The following is an 18761-nucleotide window of genomic DNA, read 5'->3' as shown; positions in this document are numbered from 1 at the left end:
CACGTTAACAGTTAAATAAAATGTTGCCTGTAAAGTTACAAAAAGGATCAATTTTCGAAAAAAAACTTACTACTATCAGAGTAGTATTTTTTTCAACATCGTCTTCAATAGCATATTATGCAAAAAAAATTATTTCAAAAAGTATTATTTTTAACCATGTGCATTTCCCAAAATGTGTTTTTCTCATAGTCTTAAACCTTTTCTGAAAATAGGACGACAGTATGTTTTGAAAAAGTAAAATGCTTTTGGTTGTTGGGGAGGGGGCGAGGGTCTTTATTTCTGCTATAATACATCAGTGATGTTACATTCATGTGATGCGTCACAATTGCAGTGTTTTTAATTGTCCTGAAGCTAAGGCAGGATAATTATGAACAATATTGTTTGTGACCGTGTTTTTTTTTTTTTTTACAATCTTAAAATGGCTCAAGAGCCGCCTGGTGAGCCCAGTTTGAACTCCACTGTCAAATATAAGATCATACTGAACATTAAAAAAAAAACATCTGTCACTTGCAAAACATTTCGATTACATGGCAAATGAAACTATCTGCCATCCATTTTCTGTAATAATAATAATACATTTTATTTATAAGCGCCTTTCAAAGCGACACGGGTTGGGGGCATCCCACTTATTTTGGGTGAGGCTCAGTACGCCCTCTACTCATCTCCTCTCAATGAAAATGAAACTTTGAGAATTAAAAAAAAAAATCATACTCTGGTACCCTCTATGAGAAATTGTTGCGCTGTACATCAGAACATTACAGACAGGAGAAAAAAAAGCACGTTGCCAAAGACAGAATGTCTCTCGATGAAGTCTTGAATGAAGACTTGCGTGTCATAAAGTAATACAAAACATGCTAAACGAGTGTAGTGCAACGAAAATGATGTTTTAAAACTGGAGTTGGAGGTGTAACCGAGTGCGCTAGTGTGTATGTTGAGCCTCAGTCTCCTCCTTTGTGATGGGGAATTCCAGGGAAGTCCTGAAGAGAGGGGGCGCCTCTTCTTTATCCTCTGCGATTGGCTCTTTGCGCTCCTCCGCGACGAGCTCGCCGCCCTCATCCGCGATTGGCTCACTGGACCCTGCCGCAATCGGCTGCCGAGCCACGGGAGCGTGGATTCGCAGCTGTCCATCCTCCATGAGGGAGCAGGACAGTCCAGACAGGTCCAGGTGAGGCGACAGGTGGATCCTCTGCTTGAAGCCCACCCGCGAGGCCGCCGAGGAGGCGAAGGAGGCTTGGGAGGAGGGAGAGGAGCAGGAGTGAGCTTCCTGAGCGCCCGCCTGCTTGGCGGCCATCACCAGCAGGCTGCGTCCTTCTAATTTGACGCTGATGTCGCCGGGGGCGTAGCCGCGGGCGTCCAGGGTCACCAGGAGGTCATCATGCGGCGAGGTCTGCCCGACCTGATCCTGCCTGACTTGATGTTGCGTTTCCTCTTCTTCGGCTTCGTCTCGGTCACCCATTCTGAACACAGCGGAAAGACGGCACACAGATTCAATGTCTTGTATTTTCTGGGGGGGGTGTGGGGGGGGCTCAATGTGCTGAGGTTCTTGCCAAGAATGCCCCCAAGTACACCCCATTCATTGTCTTTCAATCTATCCGTCTCTATTAACTCATTCACTCCCAAAGACGTTTTTAAACGTCTTTTCAGACTTGGTCCAGAATTGGCCGGTACAGAATGAGTTAAGTTTCCATTCATCACGTACCTGAGGAAATTGGAGGGCATGAGGGGTGAATTGAAGAGTCGAGATCCATCCTTGAAGAACTTGTCGGTCAGATCGACTTTGCGGTTGAGGAGGTCCTGCCGTAGGGAGGAAAGGGGCCACAGGAGTCCTCCCTGGCTGAAGAAGGGGTCATCGCCAAAGAGGCTGTTCAGGGCTGCGTGTCGGGACATGGAGGTTGACGTTCAAGAGCGGAAAGGAACTCAGGCGGACGTCTTGTTGAGCTTGTTCTTCTGGCTCGTGTGGTCTCTCCTCGCCTTAATATACTTCCACGATGAACGCTCCCACCCCCCTCCACCCGTCTTCCTTGGCGCTATTTACAGAACATGAGCTCAGGGTTGCTCACATGTGTCACCAAGGGAAGGGATACCCTGGGAGTCGTCAGATGGCTCAGCAAGGCTCAGGGCGACATCTTGTTTGTGTTTCGACTGAGTCACAACAGGTGGCATGGCAATATTTCAAGATGAGAAAACTCTGGGCATGAGACTTTGTCGAAAATGAGAATTTGAAATTTCGGTAGAGATTTTCATGAAAGCTGACATGTTTGATTTGGTTTTGCGGGCCACATAAAATGATGCGGCGGGCCAGATCTGGCCCCCAGGCCTTGAGTTTGACACAGGTGCTTTAAGCAAATGTATTTTCACCACTCAAACATTACAAGAAACGTGCTAGCCAAAGTAAGATCCATTTCACCGGGTTGTTTGATTGACAACTGACAATTGAGCAGCGTATGCTTTTGGCACATTCCGTGAAAGCGCCCACAGCATTTGAGACAACGGCTTTATTTTTCAGGATTTTGAAGCCTTGTTTTTAATCTTGACATTTTCTTTTCAGTCATTCAAATTTGACATACCTCTCTGTGGTGTGTCAATTTTAGAAGACATTTATTTTCACTTTGCAGCAAAGGTGTAAGGTTTGAATTGACCTAAATTTGCGTGTCATGTAAATGGAAATCTTGTGCATCTTTCCAATCAAAAGAAAACTTTGAAAAACTAAAATCCCCCTGCCCACTCTCCTGATTCCACTAAGGCCTGAATACTCATCTTAAACACGTGTGACGCGAGCAGCTGTCAAGAGTGACTAACAGCTGGCGGTCACAAAGCACAAATTTAGGCGAACATATTTAGGTTACAAGGTCTCATCGCCGCCATCTTGAGGCATGAGCTCAGCACGTTGGCATCCGGCATGCGAACATTACAAGGAGCGAGCGTCATGAGCGTTCACGGCTGTCGGGCCTTTTGGCTAGCACCAAAAGTAGTCGCCCGTGTGGCGCGCGGGTAGACTTTTTGGGCTCTTTGTTTTCGAGTGCCCTTCTATTCATACGGATATCACATTAGGCAAGGCAAGGCATTTTTATTTCTAGTAGATAACACATTTCATACGCAACTCACTGTGTTTCGTTACTTCATCCCTGTTTTGATGTAAGGCTTTATGAACTCCAGTAACACCCACAAAATGCCAGCAGGTGACAGTATTACCCTACAAAGACCCTCCGGTTGAATCTCAATTTCAGTTAGTTCACGTTTAATTTCTCAATACAAAAGTGAATTTTATTTCCACAGTATTATGAGCATATAAAATGTAAATTTGGTCACGTAAATGGTGGCTAGTGGCTAATTCACTCGAAAACTTAGCAGTCCCTTCAGTACCATATCTATGCCAGCGAGGTGAAAAGACGGGCAGAACAAATAAATGCTCTTCCACTAGATGGCAGCAGTTTCAATAAAGATGCGTATTGCCATTCATACAACAGAAGAATAGTTTATGTTGAAATAAATTAGTAAACAACATGTGAAGTAGTGTGTGAGGAAAGCGAGATGAGATTATCCTCATTTCAGTATAAAATATTGTTTGCGTGTGTTTGTGCTGCGCGATTTTTCTCATTTAAGATTCTTGGACAATAAAGGTTGGGGAACACCGTTATCGCATATGCAGTTTTTTTTTTTTAAAGACATGTCGATATTGCCTCTTTGAAATTGTGTCACATTCAAATGTTAAAAACAGTCCAAAGACTTGGGGCTTTTTTTTTTTTTTAATTTTGCATTTATTGATGACAAGCACACAGTAAAGACATGCTGCTGTTGCTGCTGCCGCCTGTTTTCCCGGGGGGCTGTTTTCGGGCCCGTTTATCTGTATTTCTCGGCCAGGGCCAGAGACACAGCGGCCAGAAACTTGTCCATGGCCACGTGCACCTCGGGGGTGAAGTCGATGGGGAACATGTTGGCCAAAACCACGAGAATGCAGTGGGTGAAAATCTGTGAAAAAGAGCATAGTGCCATGTATTACGTTGCCAACCTCAAATGCTACACACTCATTTCATGGTCGGAATACTTTGGGTTTATGCAGCCAACTTATGAATACTCATTCTTGTGAGTTGATTTTTGTACCTCGGGATTTGTTCAATACATTTTATTTGACTTGTTCTTCCATATATATATTTTTTAAAGTAAACTATAACTTTACATTATTAACATTATAATAACATTGAATAGAAGGTAGATAATTAAACAGTTTGTGAGTTCTAATTACTTGCACAACAGCACCAGGGGTTACTGTTGCACAGTCAGGAAGACACAAGCAAAGAAGGCTTTCACAACTACTGTAAGTGACTCATAACGGTGATAATGTTGGTTGCTTTTCGCAGAGGATAAAGAAAGTATGCCTGTGAGTGTTATATTGTCTGTGTACATCGCGATGACCGATGCTATTCGTTGTGTTGTTTGGCATTCAGTTAAGAAAAGTGATGTGCTTGTTTGAAATACACACAGCGTAATCCACTTCGTTTGATGTTTAGTTTGACAGTCAACAGCCTATTTAGAGTGACACTACACAGCTCGGAGCCCCCATTTAAAAAAAAACAAAAACATTTGAATAGTGCCAAACGGCCGCTTGTCGCGAGGTAAATGAAGGTGAGCTCACTGCATGTGCAGCGCTTATACTTGTGCATGTGTGGATTTACCTTGAAGTTGGCCGGGTCCACTCTCAGGGTGAAAGCGTGGAGCTCACTGAGGGGCAGGAGGCCTCCCTTCAGGTCATCGAGCATGCTCACAGCAGTGCCCACACCGTTCATGATGGTCTTGCCGTGCTTCTTGACAGGCTCGGAGCTGGGGCTCAAGTCGCTCCAGTGGGCAAAGTAGGTCTTGGTCTGGGGGTACACAATCAGCAGCCTGCGCCAAGAAAAAGAAACTGTTGAATAAGGACGTAGATGGAAGCCGGCAAAAATCTGAGTGTTGAGCTGAAGCTTACCTGGTCAGAGCCTGCACGCCGATTTCCTCCGTCTTTGGGGACACTTTGTCCCAGAAGGCCTTGACGGCTGCCTTGTCTTTCTTGGTAAGACTGGTCATCTTTGCGGTTGCTATGAGGACTGTGGTGCTACTGAAGTGCGGCGGGAGGTTTTTTATAGGCAGAAAAGCGTGACCGCACCTAGGACGGCCTGTGATGAGATAGGCCGCCGCACGCCTACCAAGGAGATAACTCAACATCTGCTCATTGCGTCTCTCAGCGACACCCCGTCAGCCTCCACGGCAACACTTTGTCGGGAGGTAATTGAGCAATGACCCACAACTCATCTATTATCGACTCATTGTACATTTAGATAGCATACGATTCATTTTGATGTCGTGTTACGTTTGCCCACATCAAATTTCAAGCGTTCACATTTCGTAGCCCGAGTTATCAGACTTCTCGGTGAAATAAAGCTAAAATGACGCTGGTCAACAGCAACTTTTAATCAGAGATGGCTTGAGATGTCCCTTAACTTTTTTTTAACCCTGATTTCAGCAACGTATTGACTTTTTTTCTAACATACCAGGATTTGGGCATAATAATATTGTTTGTTTTGGGGTTTTTTTTAACCCTTTGAGGGACCGCGGTTTGTGGACAGCTTACTATGTTATCAGGTTACAGGGTGCATGAAAGACAAATAGAAATGTGCACAGTACAGATTTTACCAAGCGTTGCAATTATTTCAATATTTCATGAAAAAAAATCCACCTGTTGCCAAACCCTTAATTCAACATTACTACATGTATGTTACAGAATATATTTGTATTATTATGAAAACCTGTTAATTAGGGAACATTTGGAGCCAACCCCAAAAAAATATTTTGGAAAAGTTTACTTGCATCTATGGTTAAAAAAAAATCTTACAATTCATTGTGCAACGCGCTCTACCCTGTTTCCTCATTCATCCACTAGCATCTTGCTCAAGGACATGTCAACATGGTCACAATGACTAGGGATTGAACCTCCAACCACTCTACCACTGAGTCTACCCCATTATGTAAATCAGTTATGCAAACAATGCAATTAATGAAGTGTATCATTCTGGATGCCATTGTCACCAAAAATGTTTTTTAAAGTAGAGCAAAAAACATGTAAATGTGGAATCAGACTTGTCATCCACAAATATTGCCTTCACTGACCGGCATGATTGTAGTGGAATTCAAAGACGACGTAGTCCAATTGGGCCAGATTTCAAATCGCTAATGGCACATTTATTTTATTTTCAGATTGTAATCTCTATTCTTGCGTTCTTATCTGCACTGCAGCTGCCAGGGGAGTTGCCGCTAAAGTGACACTGCAGAGATAAGTCCACACTTTCATTGCAGCGTGCTTTCAAAACTACTGTCGCGTTGATCCATTGGATGGCTTTCTGCTTGCACACGCACTGGATGCAACGTAGAGCAAATTAATGCATTAAAACAGGCGCTGCTCAAGGGTCACATTGAATCAATTGTAGATGAGGTTACCCCCCACCCCACCGCCAGCCCCCAAAAAGTTTATGTATAATATGCACAAAATATTTTTAGCTATAATTTAACTCTAAGATACGAAACAATTTAAAATGTTGTTCAATATATATATATATATATATATATATATATATATACACATACATACATACAGACAGACAGGTATACGCACTTTACTAATATATAATTGTATCTACATTTATTCAGAGAAATGAATAAATATGTTTCAAGTCACAAATTTTAGGAGAAATTCACTTGTCCAAAAATTAAAAATATTTTTTCTTTTGAATTAGAAATATATCTGAATTCATCTATCTATGCCGGTGACGTATGGTGACAGCAAGGACAATGACTTGACGTCTCTCGACCTGTTTCCGCACATCCAACAAAGCGTGTAAACTGAGAAGAGATCATTTCAATATTCAACCACATTGTGATATTTTTGAAATGATAAAAGGAGCATCGTCGCAGTAAATATTGTGAAAAGGATGCATTCGAGTACGTTTGCTGACATGCTAATGTGACTCAGCTAACACGAGAGCGTTATCTCAATGACTCTTGCGAACACTCTTTTTTGCTACGGGTGCAACTCAAGAGTGCGGCGCCTGCAGTGAGAGCCCCATTGCTCGCTCGGAGAGCATTTTGGGGGTCAGCCTACTTTTTTGGGGGCAGTAAGCTGGGAATCGGTTTGGGGCCAGCTCGAGTGAGCAAAAATGATGTCACACATTAAACAAGAGAAAAGCATTTCTCGTTCCATTTTTATGCCACCGTGTGAGGCCTTACGCAGTGCACATGCCAGAACTTCCACTACTGCAGAGTCATCAGATATTTCACAGACAGCTTCATAGTCGAGATAGGAGTCCAATAGGGTTGCCTACTATCCCCTTTTCTTTAGGCAACCAACTGGATCATTTCATAGATTTAGGCAGTGACAAAAAGCGTACTAACACCAAGAAAAGTCCATCTTCTTGGAACGGAACCAAATTTACTGGACAGAGCAAGAAAATTCAGTCAAAAGTCAAGACCCCCCCACCCGCACCCCCCCAAAAAAAAACTAACAACAGAGTAGAGAAACCAAATGGTTGCCAAATGATCAAATGATTTCCTATGATGGAAAAAAAAAACGTCAGCAAGTTGTAACGCTCCGGAATTGTCTGGATAGGGGGCGGAACTAAGAAATGTAGACAAGGATAAGATGTTGGCACCAACAAGGTTTATTAAAAATCTATTAAAAATAAAAGATCTACGGTGACACATGACCTGCATCACCGGATGTTGTGACCGATCAGAGCTGTTGCGATCTTTTTTTGTTTGTTATTATTCTCATTCAAAGTATGTTTCATTTGCAATTCACCGATGGCACTGGCAAAGAATGGGCCTCTTCCACTCAGGTCGGCAGTGATTTTGTTTTCACAAACACTTGTATCTACTTTCTTTTTCTGTTTTGTTCAGCTGCGCGTGCCTGTGTGTGCAGGTGCAGTCGATCGCGGGAGGTTGGTTGGCTCGAAATGTTGATCTTTAGTCAAAAACGGTTGGGCACCGCCGGCCAAGACACACTTTTTACCATCGAAAACATCGCGGATCATGAACAAAAACATCCAATAAACCTCAGAGACCCTAAAAAAAATGCTTGAAAACCCTGATTGACATGCGTCTGGTGTCTTGCTGTCCACAGAAATTCATGTACTGTCGTCCCAATGTTGGATGAAAAAAGAAACTGTACTTTAGCACCACCTTCTGGTCACTTCCAGAATTGACCAGATTGAACGTTCAACAGCTGGAATCACATCAATGTGTTTAGTAGTCGACACAGTGTCGAACATAATTTGTAGACCATTTGTATTATTTTACTTCAACATTGTTTTTGATATTTTAAACCACAATATATTCCCTGACATGGTTCATTACACAAACTCACAGGAGCGCAAGTGAAATAAAAAAATAACTTTATTAAACAAGCAAAATATAATTCGACAAAAAACTACAGGCTTCATATGAACAAATAAAATCTGATATCCGAGGGGCAGAGAAACATTCATTTCTTTCTAAGCCTCTTCATGAACGTCACCTCGTCTCTGTTTCTGATTCCGTAGCTGCGGGAAACAAACCAAAAAAAGTCAAATGTAAAATACAAAATCTAAATATAAGCTATAAAGTAAGATTTCATTAACTTACTCTTTCAGCCTTAAGCGGTCGTCTTCCAGTTTTTCTCCCTGAAACACCAAATTATAACTCCTCCAGATATACCTCCTGGGAAAGTATTTTATTATCATTTTAGATGTTCTTATTATATTATATGAAGTTATTATATGAAGTGTCTACGACTGAATTTGTTTGTTACCAGCTGATGTGCGTAACACCGCCTTCACGCTGCTGCTTCAGCTCAACAAACCTGCGAATAGCTTTCTTCAGGTCGAGCACACTGGCATCTTGCACGACCACGATGGCTGAAACGCAAACATTTTTTTAATATTTATGGTATCACCAAATACTACGTGCATTCAAATTATTTTTGTAACGCTGTATTGTATTTCTATGAAGTAATAAACATACAAATCAGGTAATTTCTTGGAGAAATAAGCATGTGTGTTTAAAAAAAGGCCTGACATTTCAAGCATGGCTTTTATTCTAGGAAAACAGTTGCAAAATTGCGATAAAATATATTTTCAAAGTTGGAAAAATAATTACCACATAAAGCAAGAAATTGTACGAAAAATGTCATAATATAACCGAAAAAAATAGACACATCAGAGCAAAAGGTCTGTATGACAAAAATAGATTTGGAACAAAAAGAATTACCGGCACAATTTTTCTCAACGTCTTTAAAACCTTAACTGATGAAAAAAATAATTTAAAAAAAACCTACGCATTATTTCACCATCAGCCTTTAAAACCTTGACAGTCATGGCCTGGCCGTACTCCAGTGCAATCTGAGAATTGATTTCCTCCAAAGTCACCTGCAAAAAAAGATACCCCACCCACCCCACACCCCCATAATATTGGGATTGATTAAAGATTTAGTTTGCGTGAGACCCCAAAGTTTTTTTTTGCCACGACTTGAATTTTTTTTTCCTCTTCCATTTTTGGTTGAACTGGCAATCAATGTTATTTTTCATTTGACATAAATACAACCAACATTTCCTTATAGCTTAAAAAACTTCTACAGGTCTTTTAAATCGGCGTTTTCAATGAGATTCACCATGTATTTCATTTATTTTTTAAGATATAAAACTTATCACTTCAGAAAAAAAACTGTTCTTAAAAAGATAAAGACAACATTTGGGAATTTTAGACCTTAAATAATTGAACCACAGAATATATATATATAAAAAAATAAGAAATCCACAATAGCAACAACAATAATAACAACGAGTTGCATGTGTATTTCGAATTGTTTCACAGAGAGACCGACAATCATTTGTTATTTATCAAGGTGGTCGTACGTGAACGAACCATACGAGTCGAAGGTTTCACCATCGTTTTCATCTCCTCAGCAAGCTGCACACAAACTGCACAGAAAGCAAACGTACCTGAATGGGAAGATCGCAGAGTAATGGATCTTGCACGAGGCGAGCGAGTCCCTCCTCGAAAATATCCAAAACGTCAGCGTGAGTAAACGATTCCACATCTTCTTCTTCTTCCCCCTCAACAGCAGTCATGTCTAACATGTTTTGCACTTCTACTTCTTCTTCCTTCACATTTTGTCGTCCGGCGTCTTCCTCGCTCGCCTCCTCCATTATAAAGAAACGTTGGCTCGGGTTTACAACCCAGCAGTTGGATTAGTTGGTAGGCGCTTGTTTCATTTGAAATACTACTCAAGATTTTCAGTAATGGTCAAACACACAGCGTGTGCGCAGTAAATTAAACACCGGAAAGAAATTGTTAATTGTGACTATGGTTCCGCACAGCTTTTTGTTTTCCGTGACGAAATTCTAGTGTACGTGACATTTATTTATGGGAAATGTTTCATTTTTTAAAAAAATAACACATCAATTACTTTGTATAATATAGTGATTTAATATAGTGAGGTAAAAGATTTACCAGCGACAAACCACCTCATAAAACAGGCTGTCATTAAAATAAATAAATAAATAAAATAAACTGGGGGGAAAAGAGTACGATACAAATGAATTACCGGAAAGAAACTGTTAATCCCCTTCAACATTTTATTTGGTCATCTAAAATGTCTTCATAAATTATTTTCTCAGTCCTCCGTGTATCGGTCAATTTATGTTATCCTTGTGAAGGTTTATCAAATTTAGTCCCAAACTTGACACTTAGTCTAGTTCAACCGCGTGAATTGAGACTACACCAATAATAATTGCTTGAATGGGAGAAAACTTTATTCATCAGTTTCATGAAATGTTTAAAGGCCCCTGGAAATCTGGTGGCCCCAGGCACAAAAGCTAAGTCCGCCTCTGCATCAAACAGGTGAGGGCAACCCCCACAGGTTCTGGGCCCTCCTGCCCATGGTGAGGATGCCGGCAGCGTGGCTCCGCGACCCGTACAGGAGCTGCTGTAAGCGATTGTTGAAGGTGCCCTCATCTTCCATGCGCTTGCCCAAGGTCAGGATACCGGCCGAGGCATCGGCGGTCCCGCCGCTGACCCCGCCCGAGCGACACAGGAACAGGTGGAGGCGACACCCTCGCGAAGGCTGCCTGCAGCACTCGTCAGATGCGCTGAGAGGGTCGCAACGAGTCTCGTGGGACAGCAAGACCAGCGCCAGCACCACAACTGACACCTTCTGCTGAAGTACACACATTAGTGTTAAAACCCAAACTACAAAAAAAATAATTCAAGCAATACATTAAAGATCAATTCAATTCAGAATTCCAAATGTGGGGTTGGCAAAATCAATTATTGTAATTTTTTAAAAATACTTTTGTACATACATAAAAATGCATTAAATCATAAAATTTAAGAAAATAAAAAAATTAATATTTTTTTTTATTTTAATAAAAAAATAGATTAAAACATTTAATTAATTCAAATGAAAATCATCTCAAAATATGTCAAATTAAGAGTAAAAATAAACAAGTTGAATCAAAATATTAAATACAAACATTTTGGTACACTTTAAGAAGCATTTGTATATACATATAAAACAAGTAGAAAATAATAGAAAGATAAAACAATGCACAAAAATGATCTATTACCGGTACATAAAATCAGAGTAAGGTAAAAATAAATCGAAAAGTAAAATATTCTTACCTTGTTGGATGCGTTTGACCCGGGCAGCATCTTGAGTTTGGAGTTGAACAACGTCATCTTGCAGCTGTTGTTCGAGCGGGGAGTCATCGTCTCTTGCTTTCATATGACTTTTATATGCGCCAAACGTGACATAAGAGCCTTTGGTTTTGTTCATTTCCCTGCCGTTAATTAACTCACGTGGAGTAGATCATCTCCAGGACTCTCGGCTCTGATGCAGGTATGTCTTTGTGGTGGCGGGCCTCTGGCTTATTAACACATGCCATGATGGCGAGTCGTGAGGGAGTCGGGCTAATTAGCGGAGTGGCGTTCTTCGTTACAAATATAAAGTTGGCCTTTCTTTAATAAGAAGAAGCTCATTTCTGAGGATGCTTCATTGGCTTCATGTCATCACAGCCAGCCGTCTTATTATGCCAGTGGACGCACGAACTTGGCAAATGTTTATTTTGGGCCAAAGAATGACGCATCATTATGGAGAGTGATTGTTTTGATGTCATCTGATGGACAAAGAAATCATTGCTGCATTCCTTTGTGTGTGTGTGTGTGTGTGTGTGTGTGTGTGTGTATACCGGTTATCCATTAGAGCAGGGGTGCCCATTAGCTAGATCCTGATCTACCGGTAGATCTAAGACAGGTCCCAAGTAGATCTGAGGAGTGTCGAGGAGAAAAAAAACAAAACAACCATTTGTGTGTCTTTGTACATGTTATAAATATGTATATTTTTGTGTTAATGTACGCTGCACCCAAATCATCCAATCAGTCTCATTTTCACAAAAAAATAAATAAAATAAAATAAAAATAAAATAAAGCAGGTAAATCTTGACTTTATGGTGGCGCGTGATTACGTCACCGGAAGTTGTTTGCGCTCTGCAGTCTGCAATTGCAGCTTGTAATCAGAGCTTTTATCGTCATTATTCTCACAGAGTTTGCTTTGTGTACAATTCACTGAGGGCATGGGCAAAGAATAGGAATCTAGGAGGGCCCAGGGAAGCACTTTAACACTGTACGTGTGAGCTACGATAGTTAGCAGGCTGCAAAAGTGCATCGCATGCCTCAGTTTCAGGCTGTTTGGCGTGCATGTGTGCGTGCGCCAGTAAGGGTAGATTCCGGGAGGTTAGTTGATCAAAAAGTAGATCTTTGGTCCAAAAAGTTTGGCCACCCCTGCATTAGAGGTAAGGTGTTTGTCACCTTTAGTGTATTAAAGAATATATTTTCACTTTTTTTTGCCTCCGATATTCACAAATCATTGTTTATTTTAGATAATAAATGTAGGTCAGTTCTTTGCAGAGCATATGCTTTAAATGCCATTGTAAACAGCTTTTGGGTTAAAAAAACCTAACATTTTTTTTATTTGAGGTGTGCTTTTTATTTATGCAAGTGGACGTTGCAGTTGGCATTGAATCGCGACACAGTCGAGTGTCTGTTGAGGCTGAAGCCGGTAGGGAGGGGGGAGGGGGAGTATCAGGCGTTAATAAGAGGTCAGGCATTCATCATTTGCATTGTTAATAAAATGACGTGAATAAAAGGAGGCGAAAAGGTGTTTATTTGAAGTGCTGTGTTTAAGTATATGAGTGAATGACAGGACTGGCGACTGACTCGTGCATAGTGTCCGTTATAAATGAAACCATAATAGGTCTTCATGAGGGATAAGGTGTTGATTATAGAGTTTTCCAATCAAATAAAATCATTTACTTATTGTACAGGTGTTTAGAGTATATTTATCATTTAGCGCTTTTTCCATTCACACCATTTAATGGCGGACTCATGTGAGAGCTACGAAATCAGGCATTCATTTAAGGCTGCTTTTAGTCATGTGAGTGGATGACCAACCTAGCTACCAATTGTGCCACGGCATCCATTATAGCCTGATCTCCCCCCCCCCCCCCCCCCCGGAATTCATTTACTCAAATGCAAAGAGTACCAAGTGTTTATTCGGGGTAAGGTGTTTACATTTTATCCAACTTCTTTGAATAGTATTAACTCATTTCATTTTAAGAATGGATTTTTAGGAGCTCCAGAATTTCAGCACTTTCTTTTTAAAGATCCGCTTGGCACTCAGTTCTGCAGTTCATACTGAAAAATCGGGTCATGACAACCACAAAAAGTGGGGTGTTTAATTGGAGTGTGGCGCCGGTTTATGCGAGCAGACGACGATCCGTCAGTTAACAGAGGTGTGGTCCGTATTTCAGTTGAAGCTTCTTTGGTTTTTATTTACTCAACCACAGAGTACTGTATTATTATTCCAACAAAATAATATTAAATCGAAGTTTTTGTCATAAAAAAAAGCTTTCTCACCTCCACATTGTTTTGCCACACATCCTCCTTGAACTCCATCCACTTCAGCTTCACAGACGCCACAACAGCTCTGCAGGCATGCTCCGAAATCACAATTTGAGGCAAGGTGTTCAACTGGTTTTGACTGGAACATTTTGAGAGTTAACTTTTTAGATTAAAAAAAAAAGAAAGAAAAAAAAAGACCAATTTAAAACAATGACACCACTTTTAATGGGTCACTTTAAGGAAACTTTACAGAATTCACACTCACTTTGCAGTGGTACACATGGCTGATGTATTTTTTTTCTTTTTCACACATATCTGTTTTATCAGTTTTTTGGGGGGGGGGGGGGGGTGCGGGGGAAGAATCCTGGTATCATGGTGCAAACCCGTAATTCCTCTCATTGCAGTTAGCACAAACAGTGGCTGTCCAGATATCACATAAAATTAAAATTGTGAAAAAAAGGAATATCTATAGAACTAGCAACAATTAAAACAACCACCATTCATGTCTACATGAATCCTTTTATCATCCCTTCTTACATTTTAAATAGTTTACATCGAGATTCACTATACTTTGTGTTGAGTCACATTTTCCAATTGTGGCTGTTGAGAGAGGCGAGTCTGAAATCTTAAACCTAAAATCCTGAGGAATGATTCCGGAAGTGTCCCTCAGAGTAAACAAATAAGCACAACCTATGCCAATGAGGGGTGGGGGTGGGAGTGGGGGGGGGGGGGGGGTGAGTCTGAAGGAATAAAATTGCCGAGGCAAAGTGTGACTCCCAAAGGAAAGCAGTCATGAGGCGTGGTTTGTAATGCCAAAGTAAAATCCGAAGAGGCGGCGGAGGTGTGTGGAAAAAGAATGTCACTCCGAGAGAGAGCGCTTTGGGGATAGCAGAAGAAAACAAAACGCATTAATGCATACGGACAAGAACGTCACACTTGACTGTAAAGTTGACTAAACCAGAAGAAAAAAAATTGCCGATATAGAATTTGTCATGAAGTGGCCTGATAAAGTGGTATTCCCCCAATTTTATCAATTTCATCATACGCCATTGTTATGACTACACCGCACGAGAAGGGTATTGAGAAAATACAAAGTCATTGTTTTCTCGGCATGTGTGAGGTCCCTCACATTTTAAAAGAAAAAAAAGCATTGCTGTCATTGGCTTCGGTTACTGTGCAAAATCAGTGTAACGGAGTGCCCCAGGGCTCATGTGTGGGACTTCGATTATTTCCAAAGGGGAAAATTAATTCACCACATAAATTCTTTGATCGGGTTGTGTTCCACTTACTTACTGTTATTTTCTACATTCTCCTTTGGAGGAGTCAACAAATATTTGGGTATTGAGACACGTCGCTGTGAACATGATCTCGAACAGGGTAGAAAACTTAACCAAGTGAGTGGATTTTGACAGTGAAAAGCACATTTACATCTTCTTCTGCTCTCTCAAGTCTGACCTTCACACTCGTGTCTCGCTTCTAAAGCAACCGGTCTTCCTCCTACCCCTTCTCATCATCATCATCATCTGGTTGACACGATCCTCAATCTCCGTTTTTTTGCTTCCAGACATTTCCCTTCATCTTTTTCGCTCGCTCTCGGGTGCTCGTCTCCGTGGTCGCAGGCCGTGGGTCAGCAGGGTCCCGCCGGATCGTCGCAGAATGTTTCCTTCTCCATGATGGAGTTCAAAGGTCCTGCTGCCCTTTGCTGCTGAAACTGGAAATGTGGTGGCAAGGCTGGTGGTGGGGTGTAAGGGGGTGGTTTGGGAACAGTTTGAAGCAGTGGGTGCGGGGAATGAGGTCCAATCCAGGGTTGGCTTTGCGAGGGGGACGGCAGCGGGGGCTGGGGCGAGGCCTTGGCCTGAGGCAGTGTCTGGTGTTGGTGGAGATAAGGCGGAGGATGCTGCAGCTGAGGGGAGGACGCGCCGTTCTTACTGAGCCCACAGGACTGAGCCGCACAGTGGATCTGACGTAGGGTGTCCAGTGCCTCACTCTTGGCGTGCTTCAACAGGTCCGCCTGGCCCTGTCACCACACGCAGATGCACAAACACACAAAAACAACAACATTAAAATCTTATTCATCACAAAAAAACATTTTTTCATGGTAGATCGAGACGGAGCCCTGCCAGGGATCGCAAAATTCAGCTGGCAACTGACCCCTCTCTTCCTAAAAGGGGTTTGAAGTTGCGGGTAGATGCTACAAAATGACGTCAAAATACAGAGTTCAAAACAAACAAACAAGCATACGAAACAAATACCGGTATTCCGTTTGTACTGACTTATCTATTGTGTTAGCAATAACAGACCAAGAATAATCAGTATCAACACCGTGTGTGTAATATGTATCCAATCGTGAACTGATGAGGCTCATTGATAGTCATAGCTAGCATACGAAACAACACAAACTACTCATTTGTGGATACATGGGTCCACAAATATGCGTACTCGCACTTTACAGTTTACACATCTCATATTTTGGCATTTATACACAATCAGAATCGATAGTGAATACAACTTGCAAATTGCACCAAGAAAGTAGGCCACTCGGGCTGTTAAGAAACGCATCGAGCGAGAGGCACAAGCATACTTTGTGCGTGCTCTCCATTCAAGGGCATGTCAAGTTGTCAATATTTTTCATTAAAATAGATTCAGGTGTCTGGCTGTGGAATGAAGGAAAATGTTTTGAACAATGGTGCAGTCTTGGCAGCAGTGACGAAAGAATGTTGAAGTTGCACCAAAATGTGCCGTTACAATTGTAGATTCCAAGGAGCGATTGTCATTACCAGTGAGAGACACAAGGGGGTGGTGTAGCACTACTAACAGAAAGCGGAACCTGGTCGTGTGCCAGGTTTTCTCCAGTGCACTCACGAGGCTATCACGTCCGACATTTCTGTTGACCCTTTGTTGCCATGGCAGCACGTTGGTCGATTGGTTAGCAGGTCTGCCTCACAGTACAAAGATCATGGGTTTGATTCCATGTGGGATTTGCATGTTCTCCCAAAGGAGTTCCTCATGGTACTGCAGTTCCATCCCACATAGCAAAACATGCACGGTAGGTTCATGGAACACTCAAAATTGTCCTTGGGTGTGATTGTGAGTGCGGATGGTTGTTCGTCTCTGTGTGCCCTGTGATTGGCTGGCAACCCGTTCAGGGTGTACCCCATCGCCTACTGCCTAAACACAGCTGGGATAGGCTCCAGCACACCCGGCCGGGACCCTTATGAGGATAAAGGAGTTCAGATAATAGATGGATGGATGTTTGCTGTTGTGCAGGAAAAATCTGCAGGAAAATATTGATACCGTAGAATAGTAGAAATAATTGGGTCTCTGGGATGCCTGCACAACCATCAAGTTTGACATGAAACAACTAAATCAATATTTTGAGATCTGACCATGATGGAAAATGTATCGGCGAGTGAGCATCTTGGAAATTAAACACGTAACACGTTTTGCTGCTCTTTCTAGTGTGCACAGTACTATTAGTTGTTCTTCCTAGAAGATCAATAATACATGCATGTGAGCATTGTTATATTATCTGTCAACATGAGTAGTCACAAAAAATTGGATAATACAATGTGTTTCCTTTAAAGGAGACATGCACATGCTGTGTCACCCCAAAAGCACGTTCCTGGCTTTCCTGTGAGTGCGCATTTTTCCCTCCCACTGAAATTCACCCGAGAGTGGCCCACTGTGCTTGACGGGCAAGCATCCCAGCTAGGCCCGATCTGTTCACCAAAAATGTCAAATTGGCATGTAAACCTCAAGTTCATTGCTGCAGGTGGCCTTTGGAAATAACACACACGCTAGCATGAAAAAGTAATGTATTTGGAACCCCCCCCCCCCCCCACACACACACACACACACACAAATTATGTAAGTCGTGACTCAGCGGGCATGAAATACGACAGCAACAATCTTGGCCTCTGGATAGCGATGGAGACTCACTGGCATTCAGCGTGCGACCCTCCACTGTGGGGATTTGAGGGTTGGGGGCGGGGGGTGACCAACCTTCTGTAGTAGGCAAAATCCGACCATTTCATGCTCATTAAATTCCTAATCCCCCTCCTTGTTTGTCCAAATCAGACCCTCTCCTTAATAGAAGATGGGTCTTAAGTCATTTGTCTTGAAGTAATTAACAGCAAATTTTCTTCAAAAGACAACATTTCAATAAAATGAATTGAGAGAGTCGTTTGTAAACACATTGTACATGTTTGAAGATAATGATAATTGTGCTGGACGAGCATAAAACGGCTTTCTCCCTTTCGTCTATTTTTTGCAGTTAGCTAGCTAGCTAGCTAATGCCTCCACTCCGAAAATTGAGCTCCTAAAGCGGGTCTCACTGAGGAACATTAAATCTAGGAGGTACGGCTATCATGAGTGGAATCCCAAAAAGTCTCAGGAAGTCATGCTGTATAAGATGGTGTCAAACTTAAGGCCCGGGACCAGATGTGGCCCGCCACATCATTTTCATTGGCCCGCGAAAGCAAATCAAAGTTGACAACTTCCATGATGTTTGCTAACATCTGTACCAAAATTTCAAAAACATCATATGCGGGCAGGAAATGAGAAGATTGACGACGTACCAAGAATCACCAAATTTTAATCACTCAGCTCCACAAGGTCAGCGTCTGACCAAAAGACAGAAATGTATCGATGCAATAATGACACACTCGACGGCCCCCGGAAAGCTTCATGAATAGGCCAACTGTTTAGCTGTTAGATGAAAATCATCCGTTAATTTTGCGTTATTTGGACAAGGTCACTCTAGAGTGGTTTGGCTGAAAAAAAAATGCAAAGAGAAAGAATGGCAT

The 18761-nt window shown here is 41.9% G+C and overlaps 6 protein-coding genes across 8 annotated transcripts in view; all 6 read right to left on the bottom strand.

The window, feature by feature from the left end:
• The window catches only part of stat5a (signal transducer and activator of transcription 5a), a 139587-nt gene that overhangs the window by 32800 nt on the left and 88026 nt on the right, over window positions 1-18761 (bottom strand). The window lies entirely within an intron of this gene.
• Window positions 256-1971, bottom strand: hspb9 (heat shock protein, alpha-crystallin-related, 9). The gene is made up of 2 exons (XM_052048893.1): window positions 1700-1971; window positions 256-1457 (listed from the first exon to the last, which is right to left on the bottom strand). The coding sequence occupies exons 1-2, from the start codon at window positions 1885-1887 to the stop codon at window positions 920-922; spliced, it is 726 nt and encodes a 241-aa protein (XP_051904853.1). The 5' UTR covers window positions 1888-1971; the 3' UTR covers window positions 256-919.
• On the bottom strand, window positions 3735-5134 carry LOC127589654 (hemoglobin embryonic subunit alpha-like). The gene is made up of 3 exons (XM_052048894.1): window positions 4961-5134; window positions 4674-4881; window positions 3735-3969 (listed from the first exon to the last, which is right to left on the bottom strand). The coding sequence occupies exons 1-3, from the start codon at window positions 5056-5058 to the stop codon at window positions 3841-3843; spliced, it is 435 nt and encodes a 144-aa protein (XP_051904854.1). The 5' UTR covers window positions 5059-5134; the 3' UTR covers window positions 3735-3840.
• snrnp25 (small nuclear ribonucleoprotein 25) lies at window positions 8398-10342 on the bottom strand. 2 transcript variants are annotated; one of them, XM_052048897.1, is made up of 5 exons: window positions 9999-10342; window positions 9335-9425; window positions 8861-8915; window positions 8644-8718; window positions 8398-8561 (listed from the first exon to the last, which is right to left on the bottom strand). In XM_052048897.1, exons 1-5 carry the CDS (start codon window positions 10203-10205, stop codon window positions 8504-8506), a joined length of 486 nt encoding a protein of 161 aa, XP_051904857.1. In that variant the 5' UTR covers window positions 10206-10342; the 3' UTR covers window positions 8398-8503. The 2 variants fall into 2 exon arrangements, with proteins under 2 accessions (XP_051904857.1, XP_051904856.1); XM_052048896.1 differs by having other exon boundaries at window positions 8810-8915; window positions 9999-10341.
• Window positions 10794-14133, bottom strand: hcrt (hypocretin (orexin) neuropeptide precursor). 2 transcript variants are annotated; one of them, XM_052048899.1, is made up of 3 exons: window positions 13972-14133; window positions 11680-11743; window positions 10794-11212 (listed from the first exon to the last, which is right to left on the bottom strand). In XM_052048899.1, exons 1-3 carry the CDS (start codon window positions 13992-13994, stop codon window positions 10892-10894), a joined length of 408 nt encoding a protein of 135 aa, XP_051904859.1. In that variant the 5' UTR covers window positions 13995-14133; the 3' UTR covers window positions 10794-10891. The 2 variants fall into 2 exon arrangements, with proteins under 2 accessions (XP_051904859.1, XP_051904858.1); XM_052048898.1 differs by having other exon boundaries at window positions 10794-11215; window positions 13972-14132.
• Window positions 14309-18761, bottom strand: part of plcl5 (phospholipase C like 5) — a 53689-nt gene continuing 49236 nt past the window's right edge. The window contains exon 6 of the mRNA XM_052048872.1: window positions 14309-15973. Within this exon, the coding sequence (XP_051904832.1) occupies window positions 15584-15973 (390 nt within the window). The 3' untranslated portion in view covers window positions 14309-15583. The remainder of the gene's footprint in view (window positions 15974-18761) is intronic.

Source organism: Hippocampus zosterae, chromosome 17 (assembly GCF_025434085.1).
Source record: "Hippocampus zosterae strain Florida chromosome 17, ASM2543408v3, whole genome shotgun sequence".
Lineage (NCBI taxonomy): Eukaryota > Metazoa > Chordata > Actinopteri > Syngnathiformes > Syngnathidae > Hippocampus > Hippocampus zosterae.
The sequence above is the reverse complement of the archived record's forward strand: the minus strand, read 5'-3'. Positions and strand labels throughout refer to the sequence as shown.

What these genes read in the sequence shown, in the direction of transcription:
- hspb9 (XM_052048893.1), bottom strand. Translation starts at nt 1,887, where the DNA reads ATGTCCCGACACGCAGCCCTGAACAGCCTCTTTGGCGATGACCCCTTC. An exon ending in ATGCCCTCCAATTTCCTCAG is followed by an intron (nt 1,458 to 1,699) that starts GTACGTGATGAA and finishes CGCTGTGTTCAG; the next exon opens with AATGGGTGACCGAGACGAAG.
- LOC127589654 (XM_052048894.1), bottom strand. Translation starts at nt 5,058, where the DNA reads ATGACCAGTCTTACCAAGAAAGACAAGGCAGCCGTCAAGGCCTTCTGG. An exon ending in GGCGTGCAGGCTCTGACCAG is followed by an intron (nt 4,882 to 4,960) that starts GTAAGCTTCAGC and finishes TTCTTGGCGCAG; the next exon opens with GCTGCTGATTGTGTACCCCC. An exon ending in TGGACCCGGCCAACTTCAAG is followed by an intron (nt 3,970 to 4,673) that starts GTAAATCCACAC and finishes TCTTTTTCACAG; the next exon opens with ATTTTCACCCACTGCATTCT.
- snrnp25 (XM_052048896.1), bottom strand. Translation starts at nt 10,205, where the DNA reads ATGGAGGAGGCGAGCGAGGAAGACGCCGGACGACAAAATGTGAAGGAA. An exon ending in GGCTGATGGTGAAATAATGC is followed by an intron (nt 8,916 to 9,334) that starts GTAGGTTTTTTT and finishes TTTGCGTTTCAG; the next exon opens with CCATCGTGGTCGTGCAAGAT. An exon ending in GGTGTTACGCACATCAGCTG is followed by an intron (nt 8,719 to 8,809) that starts GTAACAAACAAA and finishes ATACTTTCCCAG; the next exon opens with GAGGTATATCTGGAGGAGTT.
- hcrt (XM_052048898.1), bottom strand. Translation starts at nt 13,994, where the DNA reads ATGTGTGGCAAAACAATGTGGAG. An exon ending in TGTGGCAAAACAATGTGGAG is followed by an intron (nt 11,744 to 13,971) that starts GTGAGAAAGCTT and finishes CTCGAACAACAG; the next exon opens with CTGCAAGATGACGTTGTTCA. An exon ending in GGTCAAACGCATCCAACAAG is followed by an intron (nt 11,216 to 11,679) that starts GTAAGAATATTT and finishes TGTGTACTTCAG; the next exon opens with CAGAAGGTGTCAGTTGTGGT.